This window comes from Pomacea canaliculata, linkage group LG3, assembly GCF_003073045.1.
Source record: "Pomacea canaliculata isolate SZHN2017 linkage group LG3, ASM307304v1, whole genome shotgun sequence".
NCBI classification, from domain to species: domain Eukaryota; kingdom Metazoa; phylum Mollusca; class Gastropoda; order Architaenioglossa; family Ampullariidae; genus Pomacea; species Pomacea canaliculata.
The window spans coordinates 9,890,341-9,910,160 of NC_037592.1; the positions used below are offsets into that span (position 1 = coordinate 9,890,341).

The following is a 19,820-nucleotide window of genomic DNA, read 5'->3' on the forward strand; positions in this document are numbered from 1 at the left end:
AGTTACTCCAACACCCTGCTAGATGAAATTCAAAAATGGTATTTTTATTACCAGAAAACTGATGCAGATTATGAAAGTTAAAAGATACTGGTGAGACATAAGTCTTTATTCTAAACCAGTGGTTCTCAAAGTTTTTCGGACCGCGGACCACTTTACTTAAGTAAAAACTATTAAAAATCACTCTGTACTATGACTTTTGTAAATAGTAATAAGTTGATATAAAACTACCTACCTCACATAATGGCCTAAACAACTTCACAACAACAACACATAGCCTAACAAAATCTGATGCACCTACAGAATTTGTTCTCTCAACTTTACACTCTGCAAGTTCCAGAAACATTCGTAATCTCTTCTCTCCTGCCCCTAACCAGACATAATATCTTTGGTCTTTGTCAGCTATCACGTCTATCCCTGCACTTCACCCAGTGATCAGTAAGGTAAACCTTTTTCAGGTTTTGAGGGAATGAGGTGTTAGAGATCTCACTTTTCTTGAGGCCAGCTTCACATCTCTTCTCCCTTGTTGCCTTTTCTTCCCCAACACTCTAGATAAACTGCATTTACGAGTATGCATATCCTGAACCATCCAAGGACAGATGAACATTTTTTTCTGAAAATATGTTTCCCTTTCCTGTCAACATTTACAGAAAGACAAGTTAATAACCGTGTGTAGATTTACTGCCTCTGGAAAGGTATATTGGTACAGTCTCAAAGAACAGTTTCTGGGCAGATTGATTTTGGTAAGACATTAGATTTGGTCATAGTAGTTTGCAAACAAGCCGTTAAAATGTATTCCTTGCTATATGGAAGGGAAATATGAAGATGAATTATTTGGGGAATCTGAAATCTTTGATTTACTGATACAATAGTATAATCAATCAATTGTTAAAGAGTAACCTCAGTCAAACATTAAAGTAAGTTTAAAGATGCTGGCAGTTTAACGGAACACAAAGTGTTACTAAAAAGCAAAGTGAACTGTTAATTAATTTTTTATCTATTTTTGCCAGAATGTTTTTCCTCTCTTCACATTTTTTTGCATGCATTTACATACTACTGTCTCTCTGCCAATTTTTGTTCTTGAATCTAGTCAGCAGCTGTTTTTTTCCATTTAATGGCAACAGACACTGAAGATTTTAGCCAGTGCATTATTAAGAAGCTAAAACACTGCTCTGCTCAGATCCTTCATTTCTGTTATATTATGAATATAGAGGCATGTATCTGCACCAAGATCACAAAACTAAGATTGACTCAATTTCATTAATATAAAAATCAATGGTGGACTCCCTTTTACAAAGCTTGAATTAACTTGGTCCTATTAGGTAGCTGTTTCAAGGGAAGAAAAATGATAGTAAATTCGCAAACATTTCAGCCAGAGATCTGAGGACCTCACGTCTACAACTGTCTTGAACAATAAAAAGATATTTTATCAAAATATATTTTTGGATCGAAACAAAGCTATTTATTCAAAATTTTGAATATATATTAATATTTACTCCACCCAAAACTGAGAAACATTTTTAAAAATCTCCTTTTGCTGATAATAAAGATCAATCCACAAAAAGCAATAAAAAAATTTTCTACAATCTTCCTCATTAGAAGAACACTTTCAGGATATCTTATTTTTGTCTCTGACACACAAATAAGTATCAACCACCCAGAAAGAGAGGGGGGAGGGGAATTGGTGTTTTACGCCGTGTCAGCAGCTAAGGCTATATTACGGCAAGCAGCCAGCCCTGTAAGCAGATGCCACGTGCAGAGAAAGATCAGCGTGCCCAAGACGAGAAATGAACTCAGGGCAGCCAACCTTCACTGTATTGGTGACAGGCGCTAACAGCGCTAACCGTTGCGCCACCGGACCGCTCCCAGAAAGAGAGAGGCCAACTTATGAACCCAATGCAATATACTGAACACATCACAATAAATCTAAAGACTGTAGAGGTGAACTTGAGCTCTATCTTAAGAAAAGATTAGCTTCCTGGCATTGAATGATGGGTGCACATGGTTCTTTGAAAATAAAACATTTAAGTTGTGAGATACTTGAGAAAATATATGCGGTTCGAGGAATATTCTAGATCTTATATTCAAATAAAGTTTCAATTTTTGTAAATTTCAAGATACATTAAAAAATGTCTGCTGTTGCTTTTTTCACTTGGCTTTTAAAACTCAAGTTTCTATAAAATTAAAATGCAGCAAAATGTGTGTACATATAATTTCAGCCCAATATATCTAATACTCTTTCTATATATATATATTCCTTTAACATTCTCTTTTCTCACTCTCATACCCAACAATCTGCCAAATATTTTAGACAACTCAGAACACATATAAAAAATGTATAATGAATTTTCAGTCTCCAAAAGAAAAGTTCCCTTGGCATGAAATGTGCTCTATAACACGGTTACATCACAGTCACATCACACTTTAGTGCCCTGAGCAGACTTTTCTATTGATGTTCTGAATACCATATTTTGCTCACCCCAGGCAGTTTGACATCCAAGAACTTCTTGTAATACACAAAGAGAATGAATCATGTCACCAGCTTGTGGAAGACTAAGGACATTATTGCCCTAGTGCTTAACAAAAAAACCTACATTATCCCTCATAACAACCATATTTCCTGCATATGGAAGACATATGAGATAAAGACAATCATACAACAAAAAATGTTGAGTGATAAGGCCACCAATCTGTCTATATTCAATCAACTAATAGTGATCTCATTTGTTACACCTTCATGCACCACAATCCACTGAGTGAATATGCATGCAAGCAGGCCAAAGGCACCAGCAGCCACCATGTAACTGACGACAGTACCAGTGATGTGGACAATGGTGCCCATGATGACTGTCAGAATCACCTGCAACCACAAAAGCATGTCTGTTAGCATCGCTGCAATCATCACTGGTATAAGAAATATAATTTAAAGGAAAAGGCAAGTGAAATACAGGTCTGGATGGTTGCATTTATTCACCCACTGAAGTGGTTCTTGAGCAGAGCTTTGGCTTTGCTGTATGGGATTGTCTTGACTAGTAAAGTTTGTCTGCCTCATTTTGATTGGTCAGTGTGCAAGGATCCACTAGACAGCCAGATTCATGTGCCAAGAGAGAGTGTTCAGGAGGTGATATGTGCTTTGTTCCAGGTGTTCACTGGGGAGTTTGCAAACTCTGGATGATAGAGTAGTAGAGAAGCCAGTAGTTAGAAAAAGGTGATCCAGCAGGTAAGGATCTTGAGGCACGCTGTTCATCTGGGTGGTGTATAAAGATTACACTTTCCCCATTGTGGATGGCAGGATCCATCCATGTAGACACATTGACAATTGGAAGCCCTGATGCAGCATTTCCAGAGTGAGGGACAGGAGAAAGGGAATCTGGCTGGTCTCTCTTGTTAATTATTTCTGTAACTTCTATACAACAGAAGATGCCCTGGAGCTGAGTGTTCTGTTGATTAGCATCCTGGAAGGGCTCTCGTTTATCTGGGATGTGTGTGATAATGTCGCTAGTTTTGCCAGATGTGTAAAGCTGTTTGTCTTTAGTCCATTCTTGGTGACCACTTGTAGCTGTTGGTGGACAGGATGTGAGGAAAGGCTTTGTAGCTTCTTGTGCTGGATCAGGAGCTTTTCTTCTCATCTCTGAAGTAAGTCCTAAAGTGGTCTCGACAAAGTGGATAGAAGCAGCCTTTGGTCCACCTGCAATAATCTGTGTTCCTTAAATTTGTACTTTGTCCAAATGTTGTGTTGTGTCCGGCTTGTTTTGTTTTTGGGTGCAATAGTTCAGGTGGCAGAGCTCTACTCCATCATGAGGCAGATACTTCCAATGTAGACCGATTTTAGAAGGGTGCTTCTGGCTCCTGACCTGGTTCCAGAGAGTTTCTTTGTCAGGTACAGTTGTCACGTGGCCTTTCTCCAACCCACTGAGCACAAGCTTTCACTTTCAGTTTCCTAAGTGGGGCCATTGAAATGCTGGCATCATGGTTCTGGAGACTATTCCAAACAATTCTGAATCAAGAGTGAGGAAGAGCTAAGCAAAATGAAGATTAACACGACAGAGCATTGTCTTTCTTGTTAAATGGTGTCTTTAACTTCACAAATTAGGGTCAGTTTTATATTTATTTGCTAAAGAGTTAAAAATAGAAAGAGTACATCAAGCCTCTGAGAATTGTGTTTTAGACATGACTTTAAGTAACTATTATATTAAAAACCCAAAATTTTGAGCAGGATACAGAACATCAGTGTCTATCATGAACTTGTACTGCTGGACTTGCAAACAATTTTTTCCACTTAACTACTAGAACAAGACTGGTGTATACAAAGCTTCTGGTTTAGTCACATTGACTATTTAGGCTCGCCGAGAATAACAGAGAACTTTGCAAGAGGCTAAGAGTTGTTCTTGGCAGACAGCAGTCCATCTATACACATCAATGGTATCTTATCATTAATTAATAATTACTGCTGTTACCACATACAGGAACATGAATGCCTATTACATTAATTGTTGCATTAAAATAATTGAAATGTAAAAAGAACGTATAAAGAAAAATTATCCTGATTCTAGTTTTGTTTACAGCTGTATAAAACTAATATAACCAAACAAATTATAGTTCACAATTAAGTTAAACTGAATTTTACTCCAAAAAACACACCTCTGATAGGAAATATGCTGAGTCAAGAGTTGCCATGTCAGTGCCAATCCCATGCTCTGGATTGTTTGCAGTACTTGCAGGTAAATCTTTAAAGTAAGTCTGTCCACAAATGGGAAAAGTATTTACGCAGATTTTGATGAGAAAACAACCAAATGTAGCATGTATGCAAAGTTTTATAAAATGAAAAACCACTGCTCATTCTTTAATATTGCCACAAATCCTCGTCTCCGGCAGTGCGAAATAGCCTTTACATAAACAACAGCATTCAGAATCAAAATATCTGAATAATATTTTAAAAAAAGCATGCCACAAGCTGTCACCTTAGAGAATTTTACTGGTATGTTCAGTAAATTAAAAAAAGCTTCCTCCCATATAATGTGTAACTATACATATGCTGAAGACTAAACTGCATCGCTCAAACAATATTCTCATGTTCCTTCGCACACAGAATTTCACATGCACAGATGCATGCTGTCAGCACATGCGTACCTTGTGATCAGTGTGATACAATGTGACCAACATGAAAGCTTACCTTGCGATCAGTGTGATACAATGTGACCAACATGAAAGGCACTGTTGTGAGCGTGGCATAGGCCACACCAGTCAACCCAGCCATCAATGTGATAAACACCACATTGTGCACCAGCACCATACCAGTCATGGCAAAGCAAAATGATGTCATTCCTACAAGGTAGGTTGTGCGATAGCCATAAGTTTCTGTCAATCGTTCAATCACCATTGCATAGCATGCTGAAGTCAGACAGTGCAGGAGCAGCCCCCAACTACCCATCCGCACACCTTCATCGTACAGGTGACCCTCAGGTGTTGTTTCAGGAGAGTTGGGATTTCCATTGTAGACAACCTGTTTCCAAAAATTAAATTTGAACAAATCAGTTTTAGTATCAGCTGAAAAGATTTAAAAGAAAACTGAGTGACAACAAAACAAGAATAAACACAAAAATATTAAGCCCACTGACTATGGTGTAACTGACACACTGCTGAAACAATGGTCTCATCGTCCCTAAGAGCTATGCAACTGATTCATCTAATTTTTTTTGGTAACATCTCATTCTCTGCCTCTTACTCATTTTTTCTCCCTATCATAATCTGAATTCAACAAACATATTCATAGCAATTGCACCGAATCTATATTATTTATAGAACATGAATTAGAAAAAGACTTTTGGAAGAGTATTATCTCAGATATGAAGTATCCTTACCTGCCCTACAAAGTCTGTGAAATAGAGATTAAAGCCCATAACCCCAGTCCAGCTGCAGAAGTTGACAAGGGCCAGGTAACGAAGTACCCGTGGGATGCAAAAGAACTGCTGAATCTGTTTTGGCAGCATACGGTGGACATTAGCTAACACAACTTTCAAGCAGTCTATAACCCAGGAACAGAAACGAGATCTTGAAGGCACACTTACACTCAGCTTTGTCAAGAAACGCTGCAATGAGCGGAAGCGCTTTGGCGTGCGACGGTTATTGCCACTCTTAAACACTCTAGTCCTCTCCTTCAGGTAAGAATCAGTAAATACTCTATCTTCATCACTGCTTGATGATTCGTATCCAGATTCCTGTGCACTCTGAATGATGGGAATCTGGCAGGGAACAAGGGTGGCCGGTCCATGCACACCAGCAGCAGACATCTTGCTGCTCTCCAAGGCAGGGACATCATTCTGAGCAATCATGGCCACACTGGCTGGGTGAGCTGTCAATGGTACCTCATCTGCTGTCATAAGAGTGGCCGTAAGAGATGTTGTGAAGATGATGATGAGCATGGAGAAGATGGAGGCCTCCTGACCTCCAAAGTAGGATCCTATTGGATTTGTAGTCCAATCTATAGCTGTAAGAAGATATCCCAAGACACCACCTAGACTAACCATGATGGAGTATATTGTAAAAATTCTGTCATGCTGATGAGATTCGCGGGAAGCATCACTCAGCATGGCCTCGCATGGAGTCAAGCATGACTGGCTAGTAAAATCAAGAAATATGGCACCAACTGTCAGGAAAAATAGTCCCAGGCGGTGACTAAAGTCACTTTCTCCAAGAAATGCTATTGTGAAATATTCACCGAAGGGTATCACATACATGGAGACTACCAGTATGATGCTCAGAGCTAAAATGAAAGGTCTGCGTCTCCCAAATTTGCTTCGACAACGATCACTTGCCCTACCAATCCATGGGACCAGGAAAAAGGCAAGCAAAGGGCCAAAACCTAAGATAAAGCTCATCTCCTCTTCAGAGTAGCCAGCCTTGAGCAACATGGGTGGGATGTAGGTAAAACCTGCACAGGCACAGATTTCAACACCACAAACAACAGCGTTTAGCAATAACATTTGCATCAAGGACAAGGTTTGAGTCTTGGATGGTACAGAGTTTGGTGCCATGCTGACCAAAGCAGATTCCAATTCCACAGCTGAGAGAGGCTCCATGGCTGGATATCATTCACTTTTAGACGTTATCTAACAAGTGGATTGGAAATGCACTGGAGTTTGCATCTGCCACAATACACCTTTACAACTGCAAATCTGAAAGACAGCATTCATTTTATGATCTGTTAACAAGTTTTCATTTTAAATCTCTCTCTCTCAAACACACACTACCCCTCCCCTACCTTTCATGTTCAACTATACATCCATACACACCCAACACATACAACAACATAAAAGTTAAAACAATTTGACAGCATTTCAAAACATCTCATTATATAAACTCCATCACACACACACATGTATATATTCTCTCTCATATACTCACATGCCTACTTATTAACTAGTTACTGCCACTTTTATAAGTTCTTGACATACAGTTAAAAGTGAAAAAAGAAACAAACTGCTTCAGTCTGATTACACGTATTATAAAGTCAAGTGGAAAGTAAACGCATATAAAATATATTTTATCATAAATATGATTTTGCCTTCCCCCTCACTCTTATTGTCAAAACTAGAACATTGTAAAACTGAACAAGACAATCACCAGCAGGACAATTCAGCTGAAAGCAGCATTTTAACATGAATAAAACTCATTATATCTATATGTCCTGTCTTGGACAACTTAGAGCATTAGAAGGGACATGTTCACATCCAATTACGCACATTCAAAAAAGCATAAAAACTGCCACATACCTTGTTCAATAAAACAAACTTGATAGCGTTCCCGGCTGCAGTAAGTCATTGATCGCTGGTGCTCACCCCCTAGGTGTAGAAGCAACAGCTATGAAGGTCCATACAGATGTGAAAAGGTGTGACAGCTAATATTGAACTGCACTGTATATACATCTACACTCATTGCACGAGCACAAGCACGTGCTCTCATGCACACACCACACAGACATGCGCAAGAGAGAGGATATGTGGAGAGAAAGAGATAAAATCCACATGTACAACAATGCTTCGTATTAAAGACTTGACATTATCTTGCAAATTGCTCTACTTTGAATGCAAGCAGATTTCACATAGAACCACTTTATTGACCAGAGTCAGATCCTGCCAAATTACTTATAGCAGCATTTTAATATGCTTTATTTGGTGGTACTGATTTATACCCACTGCTTGTTAACCTATGGAGCTTTGAATGCGTAAGCATAGCTTTTAAGCTATTACTACATTCCCCCAATCGGTAACTTACTTAGATCTAATATAATGTAGTATGTAGCACAGTTCTATTCACATCAGATCCAGATGACACCACCAAAACAGATGTTGAACCATGTGTACAATGTTTGAGTGGTCAAAAGGAAGCTTATATGATCAGCCCCTTTTGAACAGGCCACACGAAAGGAGCACTTGACTGAGAATGGGTAATAGTTAACCAGCACATGCTTGCATATTTTACCTGCAGGTACTCTCTCAAATTCTCTTCCACACACAAAACTACATGTAACATAGTTATGAGAGTTTTTACAAACATGCACATCCATAAATACATATGCACTGCCCATTATCTGGTCTGCTAACAGAATAAACTGCCAACTCATCTTTAGTACCTATAAAATAAAAACATAGAACATTTATAGAGCACTTTCCCTAGCATCAGCCTGGGTCAATATATACTTACACATACATATATAAATATATACAGCTACATGAGCACACTTTTTTTTTTTTAAGGTAGACATCAAATGCACCTTCATCAATCAAACACAGCACACAAATAAACACACACACAGAGGGTGCAGGAAGCCGGAGTACCTGGGGAAAACCACTGATGGTCAGCCCTGTAGAAGGGTATCACATCCAGAGTCAGGTATACAGGACAAACCCATGACACCTGAGCCTCAATGCCATGGTGACGGGCGCTTTAACCACTGTGCCACTAATCAACTAAGAATATTTATTGCTGAGGCTAATTTATAAGAGGCAGATAAATTACTAATACTATTTTGTAATGCTCTTCCTTTGCAGTTTGTTAAATGGGTAACAACAAACAGTTCCCTCCTATTTATTGAATGAAGAATCTTTAATTATGAACACCTTACTCAGCAGAGGAACAAATGGCTTACTTAAAGACCAACCTGAACGGTTTGCATTTTTTTCAGATATCAGTATATATATCTGATATAAAACTAACCTGTAAATTTCAGCCTTCAAAACCTATCTGTTAATTATCTGCTACGATTCGTACCTGCGATCAATGAGTGCTAATAACAGTGTACTACGTCACATTGGTACACCATTCACAACATTGCCTACAGTCAACACCAATCAGACAGAGAGAATGAGCAATAGTTCAGATTATTCGGACGCTGACAGTCTGCATTTCTCGTGGTTCTGAAAAACTGCTACTTTACCATAAGAAATGCAGACTTTCAATATCTGAATAACCTAAACTGTTGCTCTGATTGGTGTTGAAAGCTGGCAATGTTGTGAATGGCGTACCAACGTGACGTAGTACACTGCTAGTGGAGCTTGTTGATTGCAGGTACGAATTGTGTATTTTGCTAGCAGATAATTAATTAATTAATGGGTTTTGGAAGCTGAAATTTACAGGTTAGGCTTATATCACATATACCTACCGATATCTGCAAAAAACACAAACCATTCAGGTTGGTCTTTAAATGTTGGGTCATGATGCATTGATCATTTAAAGCTCAAGCTTCTCAGGCAAAATTCAACATCTGGTACCTGTAAATTGCTATTCCATCAATACATCTAGACTGGTATTATTTAAGATACCAACATCTTTATCACTAGACCTAACAAAAAATTAGCCAGGCAGCAAGGAAATGTGAGCAAACAAGCAAGTAAACGAACAAAAAAGCATTGTAGCTGTAGTGCATTATTTTAGAAAACATTTTGCATGACCTTCAACTGTCTTAATGCCACCAGTGAACATTCCACCACAGTCAGTTAAAACATGTATTTATGCAAAGATGAATGATGAAAAAAGCAAGATAGTATAATAGCCTCTGATCATAAGGCTAAGAGCATGTTTGCCTACATTACCCTTATACCCTCTTTACTGCAATGATCTTTCTTAGAAATCTAAATGTTTGAGCACTTTCCATTTTGTTTGGCCTTACAGACTCAGCCATATTAGTTCTTACTTTACTGTTTATTCAGCTGAAATGCTTGTTTGTGTTTGCAATGTCCTGGTTGGATTATGAAACTATTAGTCCTGGTGCCTGTTTCATAAGCTCTAGCAAGCTAAAACAACATTTTAATAAGCATAAGAGAGATCTCATTACACTTCTTGTGTGTAGTGCATTGATGGTCACTGTGCTCACACTGACTACATTTACAATGTACTACCAATGCACTAGTTCTCCTTTACCTCTCAGTCTCAAATGTTTGAGTAGTTCAGTTGCTTTACTTATGCTGATCTTCCATACTTTAAAAGTTACACTTTAAAGGTTTAGCTGCTACTTGATTTTCTTTTCAATGTTAAGTAGAATTTCAGAACTTACTCTGTTCCTTTCCAACACTATGGGCATTCATCAAATTCAGCTTAACACACTTCTCTTAAATATATGCTCTCTCTTGGGCCTATCTGTCCATATAAGATGGGGTTTTTTGGTTGTTGTAGTTGTTGCTACTGCTGTGTTTTATTTTAGGCTGGCTGGGACACCAGGTTGCACCCAGGTTGACCCAAAACAGTGAAATACTTGTACTCTTGATGTCCCCTCCCTAATCTGACATGCTGGCAAAAATGACTGGCTTCCTCTTCTCACCCCATCTCTCTCTCACTGTGTGTGAGATTAGTGCTATCTCAAATTATGATACTGTCCATGTTTGTTCTGCATTAGTAGGAATATTTTCATCTGCACATTGTCACAATTGCTTCTGTGCAGCATTGTGGAGCCAGTGGCAAAGTCATAGAATGAAGAAAGTAACAAAAATAAAATGCTCCTGAATAGCATATAGCTGTCAAACATAGCCTATGACCTTCCCATAATCAAAACAAATATTCCTGCCAGATTTGGTGGAGATCCGACTAAATGTGTGGATATGATCATAAATGACATATGTCATAGCATGTTTTAAAATAGCTTGGTGTCTGTTGTCAAAGAGATCAGCTTGGAGCTTTCATTTAAAAATCTGGATCACTTTGTTCTCAAAGCAAAAAGAGGTAATATATCTACAACCCAAAGAAAAATGCAACACTTGGTCGCCAATATTGAAGGTTAACACAGATTGATGAATTATTGACTGCACATCTACTCAAGAGGACAATTGGTACATCTGTTTTAATATGTCCATGGTGATGGAAGATTATGGACTGTTGCCAGAGTTGTGTTCAATTATCATAAATGGAGGACCTCTAAAAATCTATTTTGTAGAACAGATGAAATTAATTTGAGTTGTATAGCAATTCTCTCTCTCTCACACACACACAGAGGAATACCTAGCAGGACATCTCTTCCCACCTCTCTCTCACACGTACACTCTTCCCCTTTACATGGTAATGAGCTAGTGATTTTTTTTTTAAAAACCAAAGCACCTTAGGATTCACAAAATGCATCAACAGAATATACAGTAAATAGGATTCATGTTAAATGTGATTAATGGTGAGAAAATAAGATGTGATGTATGCTTACATTTAACATCCTGGCACCATGACAAAGTGGCAGCTGTATTGAAAATAGTTGCACACCTGGGACAGCATCTGCAACCAGGTGGAAAAAAGCACCAAACATGAGCTTCAATAAATGAAGCCACCACAGGCACAGCTGTTTATGCTGTAAAAATGTCTCTTTTTAAAGTAAAATTTCCATTTTTTAGAATTACTACACACTAGAACAAATAAGAATATCCTCCCAAACATTCTTTTACAAACTTCAAAGGAACACAGCATGTTCTCAATATCCATTCCTATGAATGCTGAACTGTTATTAATACTTAGGGGTGCAAATTGAGGCATGTGTGCTCAAGGACTGACAATAATCACTTCAGTGACATAAAGTGTGCTACACCACCTGGATAATAGTCTCATTTACATAGGCAAAGGATGGGCTGGTTATCTCCTGATGTCATCAAATTGTCCATCCCAATCACAGGTACTTTTGAATTATTGAATTATCCTTTATTTTGTGCCATTAAAGGAAGAATAGTTTTTTTCAACTATTTTTGCATACACACACATAAGCAAACAGCAGAAGAAAAAAAAAAAACCCAAATATTATTATGCACAACATAAACAAAAATAAATGTATGCTGAAATACATACTGACATATATGGTTTGTTCATGCCTGTCAGATTTCATATTTTATCACTACTCCTATCTTAAACTCAGTTTTTTTAAAAACAAGCACCATATGTACACCACATGTCGCATAGATGGCATGACACTTTTTTAAAGCAACTGAAATGGGGACTTGCTGGGAGTGGCTAAGTGGCTGGGAATACAGCCTTTACATTTTGCAGTCAGAAAAACTGAGCTGTTATGTGAAGTTATTTCTGAGAGATTCTTCCCTTTCATTTTAAAAATACATTTCAAATGGAAGAGGTGGAGGGGGGAACGACTCCTGATACATTAAAAAATGATAATCATCAACAACTTTTCCACATGGCATAGTAGCAGAAACACATTTCTAAAGAATGTGAGAATGTCTAGAAGTGCTATGCACAAACAGCACGTGCAAACTTGACTTTCCAATTTGTGTAAACAGTAGCAGTAGTAGGGAGAGGAAATGAAAATTGAAGAAACATGTTTTCTCAAGAACTCTACTGATGTGAAAAATAAATTGGTGCGAACTTGTTTCATAACTAACTGTGTGTTAAATGTCTGTATGAGTATGTATGCCTGCCTTTGTGAGCAAAAGAAAAATTTCTGTCTTGGGTATCCTTGACAGACAATAAAGTCTGATTTGATTTGATCTGATAAGTCAGACAATTTACTGCTATTTCCTTTCATTTACTAACAGAACAAAACTGACAGAGTAGGAAAAGTTTGGATGCATAGTGAACACTTAGTCCATAATCACAGGGAAGTAACAAAGACTTGACGTTTGCCCAGGAACCAAAAGCTGCTAGTATATCCCAATCATCTTCCTTGCAGACTGGTCAGCAGATTGTGCTTGTCCCCTTTTTTGTTTCTCTGGAAGACCTTAATGCTGAGAAATATATTCACTGCTACAGTGAGGAAGCGCATAAAAACGTATTAATTTTTTTTTAAAAACATTAATCTGCTTCCTAACTTTTCTGGGAAGCCTAAAATTGCAAAATTAAAACCCTACACACCTAAGAGCCATTAAACCCAAATGGCACTATCCATATGGTCACCTATACATTTAAAAATGCACAGAAATCGACAAACAAAAGAAAAAATATGGCATGTCTCTGTCAGGGATGATCTGAGATTATAAGAGATATGTTTTTACAAATTTTCTCTTAAGAGTGTTGAGACTTTGAAGAAAAAGAAAATAATGAAATGAGTGGTCTGATTGATGACGTGGAAACAAAAGATAGACACTTTATAATCTATTCATCGGGTGATGGAAAGTCATATGACACAAAGGATAAGTGCAAAATATTGTCATATGGACAAAACAAAATCCAGTCAACATGTCTTGATTTGTGAGTAGGTGTTTTCACTGTCTTTCAATCTTCTGTCCATACTCCTGCTCTAAACCTTTGCATAAACTCTTGCATTCTATCCATTTCTCCCACAAAGACAGTCATATACAAACAACAGCCATTATCAGTCAAACTCTTTTCCACACCACATTCACCACTCAGACTTGAAGGCTACGATCAAATGCTCTCTGAAAACATATTTGTTCAGTCACTAAGTACTATCCCTGAATTACTTTCCTGAATTTTTAATGCAATATTGTCCATCATGTGCACCATTATGTAACTACTTCTAGTTCTACAGTGTTTGCAATCTATATATTCCTTCATATCTTTATTCACTGCATTACATTCTACTGTTGTATTTCATCTTTATGTTGTTCAGTGTGCCTATACATATCTCACTATCCACTGTTTGTTACCTAATGTTCAAATGTTCCTTTTTATTATTACTCAGTGCAGAGAGTGTGACCTATCCTGATTGTAATGCTTAAATACCAAGTGCACAAATTATTATTATAAAAATGTTCAACTTGCTGCCAACAAAGTGCAGCTACAATTTTCAAGAAGGTGATATAATGCCATAAATGTATTGTGGGGCTTCTTAGACTTAATCAAAGCTTTATACCTTCTCTCTAAAATAACCTTTCGTCCTATGTAGATAACAAAACTATAATTATATTATAAACACACCATAGCAAAACACTGTTTGACACAAGTGGAGTACTAAAATAAAATGAGAGGAGTTGATTTTAGGTTTTTTAAAATTAATTTACAATAATTTTTGAAGATTTATCTGAATCTCTGCGTAAAGGATTCAAGAATGTACAATTTTAACAGTCAATGAGAACTTGATGAATGAATGTTTTTAATGATAAATTCATTTTTTAGTCATATTTATCACTGTTTGTGTGTCAGATTGCTGACTTTGTGTGTTTAACACCATGTATATCATCTGTTGGGCACGCCTACTCTCCTCCAAATATAATTTTCAAACATAGCTGGATATTTTACTTGCTAGCACTTCATACTATCTTTAAAAAAAATAAATTCAATAATAAACAGATCAGCGGAATGATGGAAAGAGCGACAAGTAAGAGGAAGATTCTTCGTTTGAATTCTCAAAAATAAACGAATTCTGATAGAGTCAACCGTTAAATCAGAACTAGTTTCTTACCTTCTGATCCAAGTACAAGCCAACGGGCTAAATGAGGCCACTAAGTTACTAGCGTGGCAATCCTGTGTACTTCTATGTCACAGATGCGTCTATGCCAGACGACGTTGACGTCTTATTTTAAGCTGGTTAATTTACCTTCGCATTAGCTTAATGAATTATGCAGCTTACACATGATTTTCATTAATATAACTGATATAATCAATATAACTCTATAAGTATTTACGATTCCTATAAAACAAAACAAAAACTATTTGTAAAGATCCCTTCATCTGTATTTTCGTAGCTGAAGTCCTACTCTGCATTGCAAGTGGAGGGAAAAGCAAAAACGTCTTTTTCTTGACAACCGATTGACTTAATAAATAATGGGGGAACGTCGTTCTGCAAGGTATACCAATGAATATTTTTATGAAAGTAAATATGTAAGGCTTGGAAAATAGGGGGGATGAGCAATTTTTAGCTAATTACACTAGTGAATTATCTTCAAATTCGAATAATACTATAAAACACAAAATATATTAATGCATGTACAGTAATATGGTTTTCATGAAATCCATTTATCGAAAGCTGCATACGTACAGTATAACGTATCCTGAGAAATTTATTAGATTGTATCACAATGTATTATAGAATGCAAACATTTATAGATGCGCCTTACTGCAGATGATATATACTTAGTCTTTGTTGCAACTTTCTTTGTTCAGCCATATTTTTATACTTTGAAAATGTGTGTGTTTCATAACTCATTTCATTTCTGGAACACAGTTTCTTTACACCAGTTACAATCAGAATATTTCATATGTTCTTAAAGGTCTCATAAACAAGTTAACTATGCCAAGTTTGATGATGAACTGGATGGTACGAAGTCTTTTTATATTTATGTACAAAAAATACTATATATGTATTAATCTCTCATGAATTAGAATTTACTAATATATATAAAATATATAATACTAATTTATTACCCATTCTCAAAGTTTGGAAAGAGATAAGAACTTTAATCTGTGCTTTCCTTTTATTTTTGACTATCTCAAGCATACACGTATATAAATAAATGAAGGTGCATATACACAGACACTGACATACATATACACACAACTGTTTTTAAAAAATTGCTTGTTTCTTTTGGGGAGTTAATTTGAATTCTTGTTGAAAAGTGTTTTCCCTATCTACATGGCGTAAACTGCCCTAAGAGAAGTGAACAATGTACTCATAACTTTTTGAATCTTATTGAACAAAATTTTATCATTTATTCTAACAGTAAATATTTTGTTGTGAAATATTTCATACTCATCTATATTATTTCAGTAATATTAATTTGTATCCTTAATTTAAAAAAAATAGGTGTGTTTGTCATCATCCAAATCATGCATGTTTTGCATTAGAAACTAGAAAGCTTCCAATATCAATGCCCTTTAGGAACACTGACATAAAGTTTATTTTATAGTGTATGGTCTTATTTGTTTGGTGTTTGTTCCTTTTCTTGGTCATATGGTCCTTTTCTTCAGATGATTTTGTGGACTCGACACCACCACCATCTAAAAAGCAGAAGAAAATTGATATCAAAGAATGTACACAAAAGGAGAAGAAGAAAGATGAAAATGTGACAAGTTTTCACAATGCTGAAATGAAGAAAGCAACAGCAAATGCCAAACGGTGTGTAATCAATGATACCCTTCAATGTGTTGTGAAAAATCTTAAATAACAGTTATTAGATTGACTTAAAAGATCTTATAAATGCTGTATATGTGTTTCTGTGTGTATGTATTTATAGTGTGCATGTGTGTTTTTGTGTTGTTTTTTTTTAACATGTGGGTAATTGGATATTTGTAATATTTATTTCAATGGTTGTTTTGCAGGGTGCCAGTGGAAGAAAAAGTGTATGAACGAGATCTGCAAGCAGCCCTTGAGCTCTCTCTCGTCAACACTCAGAATAATAGAGAATGTTCTCCAGACCATGTTCATCACAGCATTCCTGCAACAGAGATAGCAGCTAAAAGTGTGACCATTATTCTTTTAAAAATAGCATTTAAAGATCATAATAAATGAAAGATCTGTGTAGCGCATATTCACACTCGTAAAGAGCATGCACTTAGTGCTTAGACAAGAATGAGACATGGACAGCATACAAGGAACAGAAGAATAAATACCAGTATTGATGATGAATCGAAGACAAATATAGAAAACACAAAGATCTTCCATCAGAGCATATATTAGTCAAGTTGCTTATTAACTGCTTATTCAAATGGAAATTCCCATCAGTTATCAGTTTATAGACATAGAAGCTGATCCTTTTGTCGCTGTGCTGATGCTGTGTCGCTGTGCTTTTCTTTTAAAGGTGTAGAAGATAAAGCATTTTTGTTTCCATTGATCTAGTTTGCAATATGATCAAAGTGGCTTTTTTTTTTTTTTTTTTTTTCCTTTCTGGATATTTTCTCTAGGATTGGATGACATCCAATTCAAGAAAATGCAGTCACCTGTGAAGTCTGTGTCTGGTACTGGTGTTCCAGACACCGATGAGATTGAATTTCTTGGGACTGTTGTATGCAGTGCCAATAACTCACCACAACCAAGACGGCAAGCAGCAGCCATGAAAGACTTTAATTCTGCTGATGATAGTGAAAGTAAATACTAAATGACAAACACTTAGCATCTTATATGTTTATAAACATATTGTTTATAAAATGTGTAGACTTTATTTTAAATTGGTGGGGGAATGTTTTCCATTTGGTTGTATATTTGGTTGTGTATATATATATACACTCGCATGCATTTATAAGCTTATCATAGTGCATGTATTTTACAGGGTGTGCAGTCCCATATCTGTAAAAGGTATTTAGAAATCTGTATGACTTAAATTCCTCTATCAGATAATTTTCTTTACTTTTTTCATTTTTTCAACTTTCTGTGCTTGAGCTTTTTTCTCTCTTGTGGTGTATTCAGGTTCTGATGAGGAGGACTTAAGTGCTGATGAAGAATATACTAGTGACTGTAGTGACAATGACAGTGATTTTGATGGTGGCAGTAGTTCAAAAAGGAAAGCAACAGATAAATCAAAGACATCGTCATCACTGAAAAAAACAGTTGCAAAAAAATCCACACCAAAAATTTCTTCCAAGAAAAGCAAGAAATTTGGTAAGCCTGTACTAATAAGCTTTGTAGAACTGCATAGAGTTATCTCCCATTTTTTAGAGGTGGGGGGGTGGGATCTTTTACGCTACTTCCACTATTTGAACTACCTCAATTTCTTTCATACCCATTTCCACCCAAAACAACAACAACAAAATCACATGACTGCATACATGCATGAAACAGTTACTCTTTCATGTAACTGCTAACCTAAGTTGGAAAGAAACAAGTTTTCACCATGACCTGCAAACAGAAATGTCATAGGCTGTAATAGTAACCCCTTTTTTTTTTTTAAGGAGTTGATGCACAGAAGCAGAGTGTATCGAATCCTGTTAGTGAGCATTTGACATCTTCAACAGCCTTGTCTCGTTCTTCAGCATCAGGCTCAGGGAACAACCCTCTGTCATGCAGAAAGCCTGCTTGGACCCCACCAGGTAAGAACACCTCATCAAGTGATAAACCTGATGACAAAACTAGTGGAGATGATTGCAAGGATTAGGGCAGCTGTTCCTTGGCGCCTTTTTTTTTTTTTAAAGTTTTCTTTGTGGAAAGTACTTCAACAGAAATGATTGATCTGGTGAACTGTTTGAGGTGTACTTTACCTTCAGCAGCAGTTCAAACCATTTCAGTCAAAGTAGTTCAGTATGGGCTGTTAACCTAGTTCAAGGCTCTCCCAGGCCTTTGACTGGAAAATAAAAGGTGACTGTAGGAGAGTGCTGAGGTTCATCTTCCACATTCTTTAAGACATAATGAACCAAATGCAGTTAACTACTCTAGGCTATGGCAGCCTTTGCCTTTTTACAAATGATTGTTATATTTCTTCTCTTCTGTTTTCATCTAAGACCTCTTATAGCTGCAGTCTGACTTGTGCAGAAGTCATGATCAGCAGATGAGATTTCAAAGATTGATAGATATTACATCAATGTAAATCAAGTTCTAGATCGATAAAACTATCTGCTACTTCTACATACAACAGATATGGAAAAAGTCCAATGTATACTATGAATAACTTCTGCCAACTTGAGTTAGTAGAGCAGGCTGTGATCAAAAGCTGTGGATGAAGGTGCATGTGTGGTGGGGCTGTGGCAACTAAAGACAGCCCCTTAAGAGCAGTTCTGAAATTATTTTATTATTGTGATTAACCTCTGTATTTCTATTAATCCTATTCACAACAATGAGAATAATTATTTTCATGGTAATTGCTGTTATTCTAGAAGAAGAAAGCAGTTCATTGCCATTTGTTTTATATATTTATTTTTCAAGGTCAGAGTGATGGCACCAAGACACCCAAGAGCTTAGCTTTGAAATCACCCTCATCAGGTCTTCGTCTTGGCCTATCTCGTCATGCTAGGATTAAACCACTGCATTCGTCGCCTGTTGTGAGCAGATCTTGAGGCAAAAGGTGTTTTACAAAGACTTACAGCAAGTCTGAATTTCACTGTGATAATGTAGAGACCAGAATTGTGCTAGAAGTGGCACCTTGACCTAAGCATGGTTTTCATACTGTACATATTCCAGAGCGAGTGAGTGTGTGTGTGTAGATGCATCATCTGGAATCAAAGAGTTGCTCTTAGCAAATTTCAATAAAAGTTTAAAAGCTTTTTACCAGATGATTGTCACAGTTTAATGCAGCATCTTTAAGTTTTGAAAGAGTTTGTGTCCTGAAAACATTTCTAAACTTTATGGCAGAATATTTTGATCCTAAGATGTTGAAGAGGAGCAAAAAAAGTGAAACAACTTCATCAAAAAATAAGGTTGTTAGTAATTTGTTCGTTTAACTCATAGTATTAAATTCCTGTTTGTCAACTGCATTGCCTGCAAAACACTGCAATCAACAGTTACCACTTTAGAGACTTTCAAG

At 36.7% G+C, this 19,820-nt stretch overlaps 2 protein-coding genes across 5 annotated transcripts; one reads left to right on the forward strand and one right to left on the reverse strand.

Annotated features, from left to right (window-relative positions):
• Nucleotides 1-245: 245 nt before the first annotated feature.
• Nucleotides 246-14,965, reverse strand: LOC112560478 (solute carrier family 45 member 3-like). Of its 4 annotated transcripts, none has more exons than XM_025232363.1 (7): nt 14,834-14,965; nt 11,681-11,748; nt 7,770-7,838; nt 5,859-7,172; nt 5,171-5,500; nt 4,639-4,737; nt 246-2,857 (listed from the first exon to the last, which is right to left on the reverse strand). In XM_025232363.1, exons 4-7 carry the CDS (start codon nt 7,074-7,076, stop codon nt 2,702-2,704), a joined length of 1,803 nt encoding a protein of 600 aa, XP_025088148.1. In that variant the 5' UTR covers nt 7,077-7,172; nt 7,770-7,838; nt 11,681-11,748; nt 14,834-14,965; the 3' UTR covers nt 246-2,701. The 4 variants fall into 4 exon arrangements, with proteins under 4 accessions (XP_025088148.1, XP_025088151.1, XP_025088150.1 ...); XM_025232366.1 differs by having other exon boundaries at nt 7,770-7,857; XM_025232365.1 differs by lacking the exon at nt 14,834-14,965 and adding an exon at nt 12,080-14,815.
• Nucleotides 14,966-15,116: 151 nt separating this feature from the next.
• LOC112560480 (RAD51-associated protein 1-like) lies at nt 15,117-19,820 on the forward strand. Its single transcript, XM_025232369.1, has 8 exons — nt 15,117-15,218; nt 15,642-15,688; nt 16,339-16,486; nt 16,690-16,829; nt 17,272-17,454; nt 17,774-17,965; nt 18,256-18,393; nt 19,223-19,820. Exons 1-8 carry the CDS (start codon nt 15,196-15,198, stop codon nt 19,351-19,353), a joined length of 1,002 nt encoding a protein of 333 aa, XP_025088154.1. The 5' UTR covers nt 15,117-15,195; the 3' UTR covers nt 19,354-19,820.

Excerpts from the sequence above, each read along its gene's own strand:
- LOC112560480 (XM_025232369.1), top strand. The coding sequence starts at position 15,196 with ATGGGGGAACGTCGTTCTGCAAG. Across the intron at positions 16,830-17,271 it reads AACAGAGATAGCAGCTAAAA|GATTGGATGACATCCAATTC; the intron begins GTGTGACCATTA and ends TATTTTCTCTAG. Across the intron at positions 18,394-19,222 it reads GCCTGCTTGGACCCCACCAG|GTCAGAGTGATGGCACCAAG; the intron begins GTAAGAACACCT and ends TTATTTTTCAAG.
- LOC112560478 (XM_025232363.1), bottom strand. The coding sequence starts at position 7,076 with ATGGAGCCTCTCTCAGCTGTGGAATTGGAATCTGCTTTGGTCAGCATG. Across the intron at positions 5,501-5,858 it reads TCACAGACTTTGTAGGGCAG|GTTGTCTACAATGGAAATCC; the intron begins GTAAGGATACTT and ends TTTTGGAAACAG. Across the intron at positions 2,858-4,638 it reads CAGCATATTTCCTATCAGAG|GTGATTCTGACAGTCATCAT; the intron begins GTGTGTTTTTTG and ends TTGTGGTTGCAG.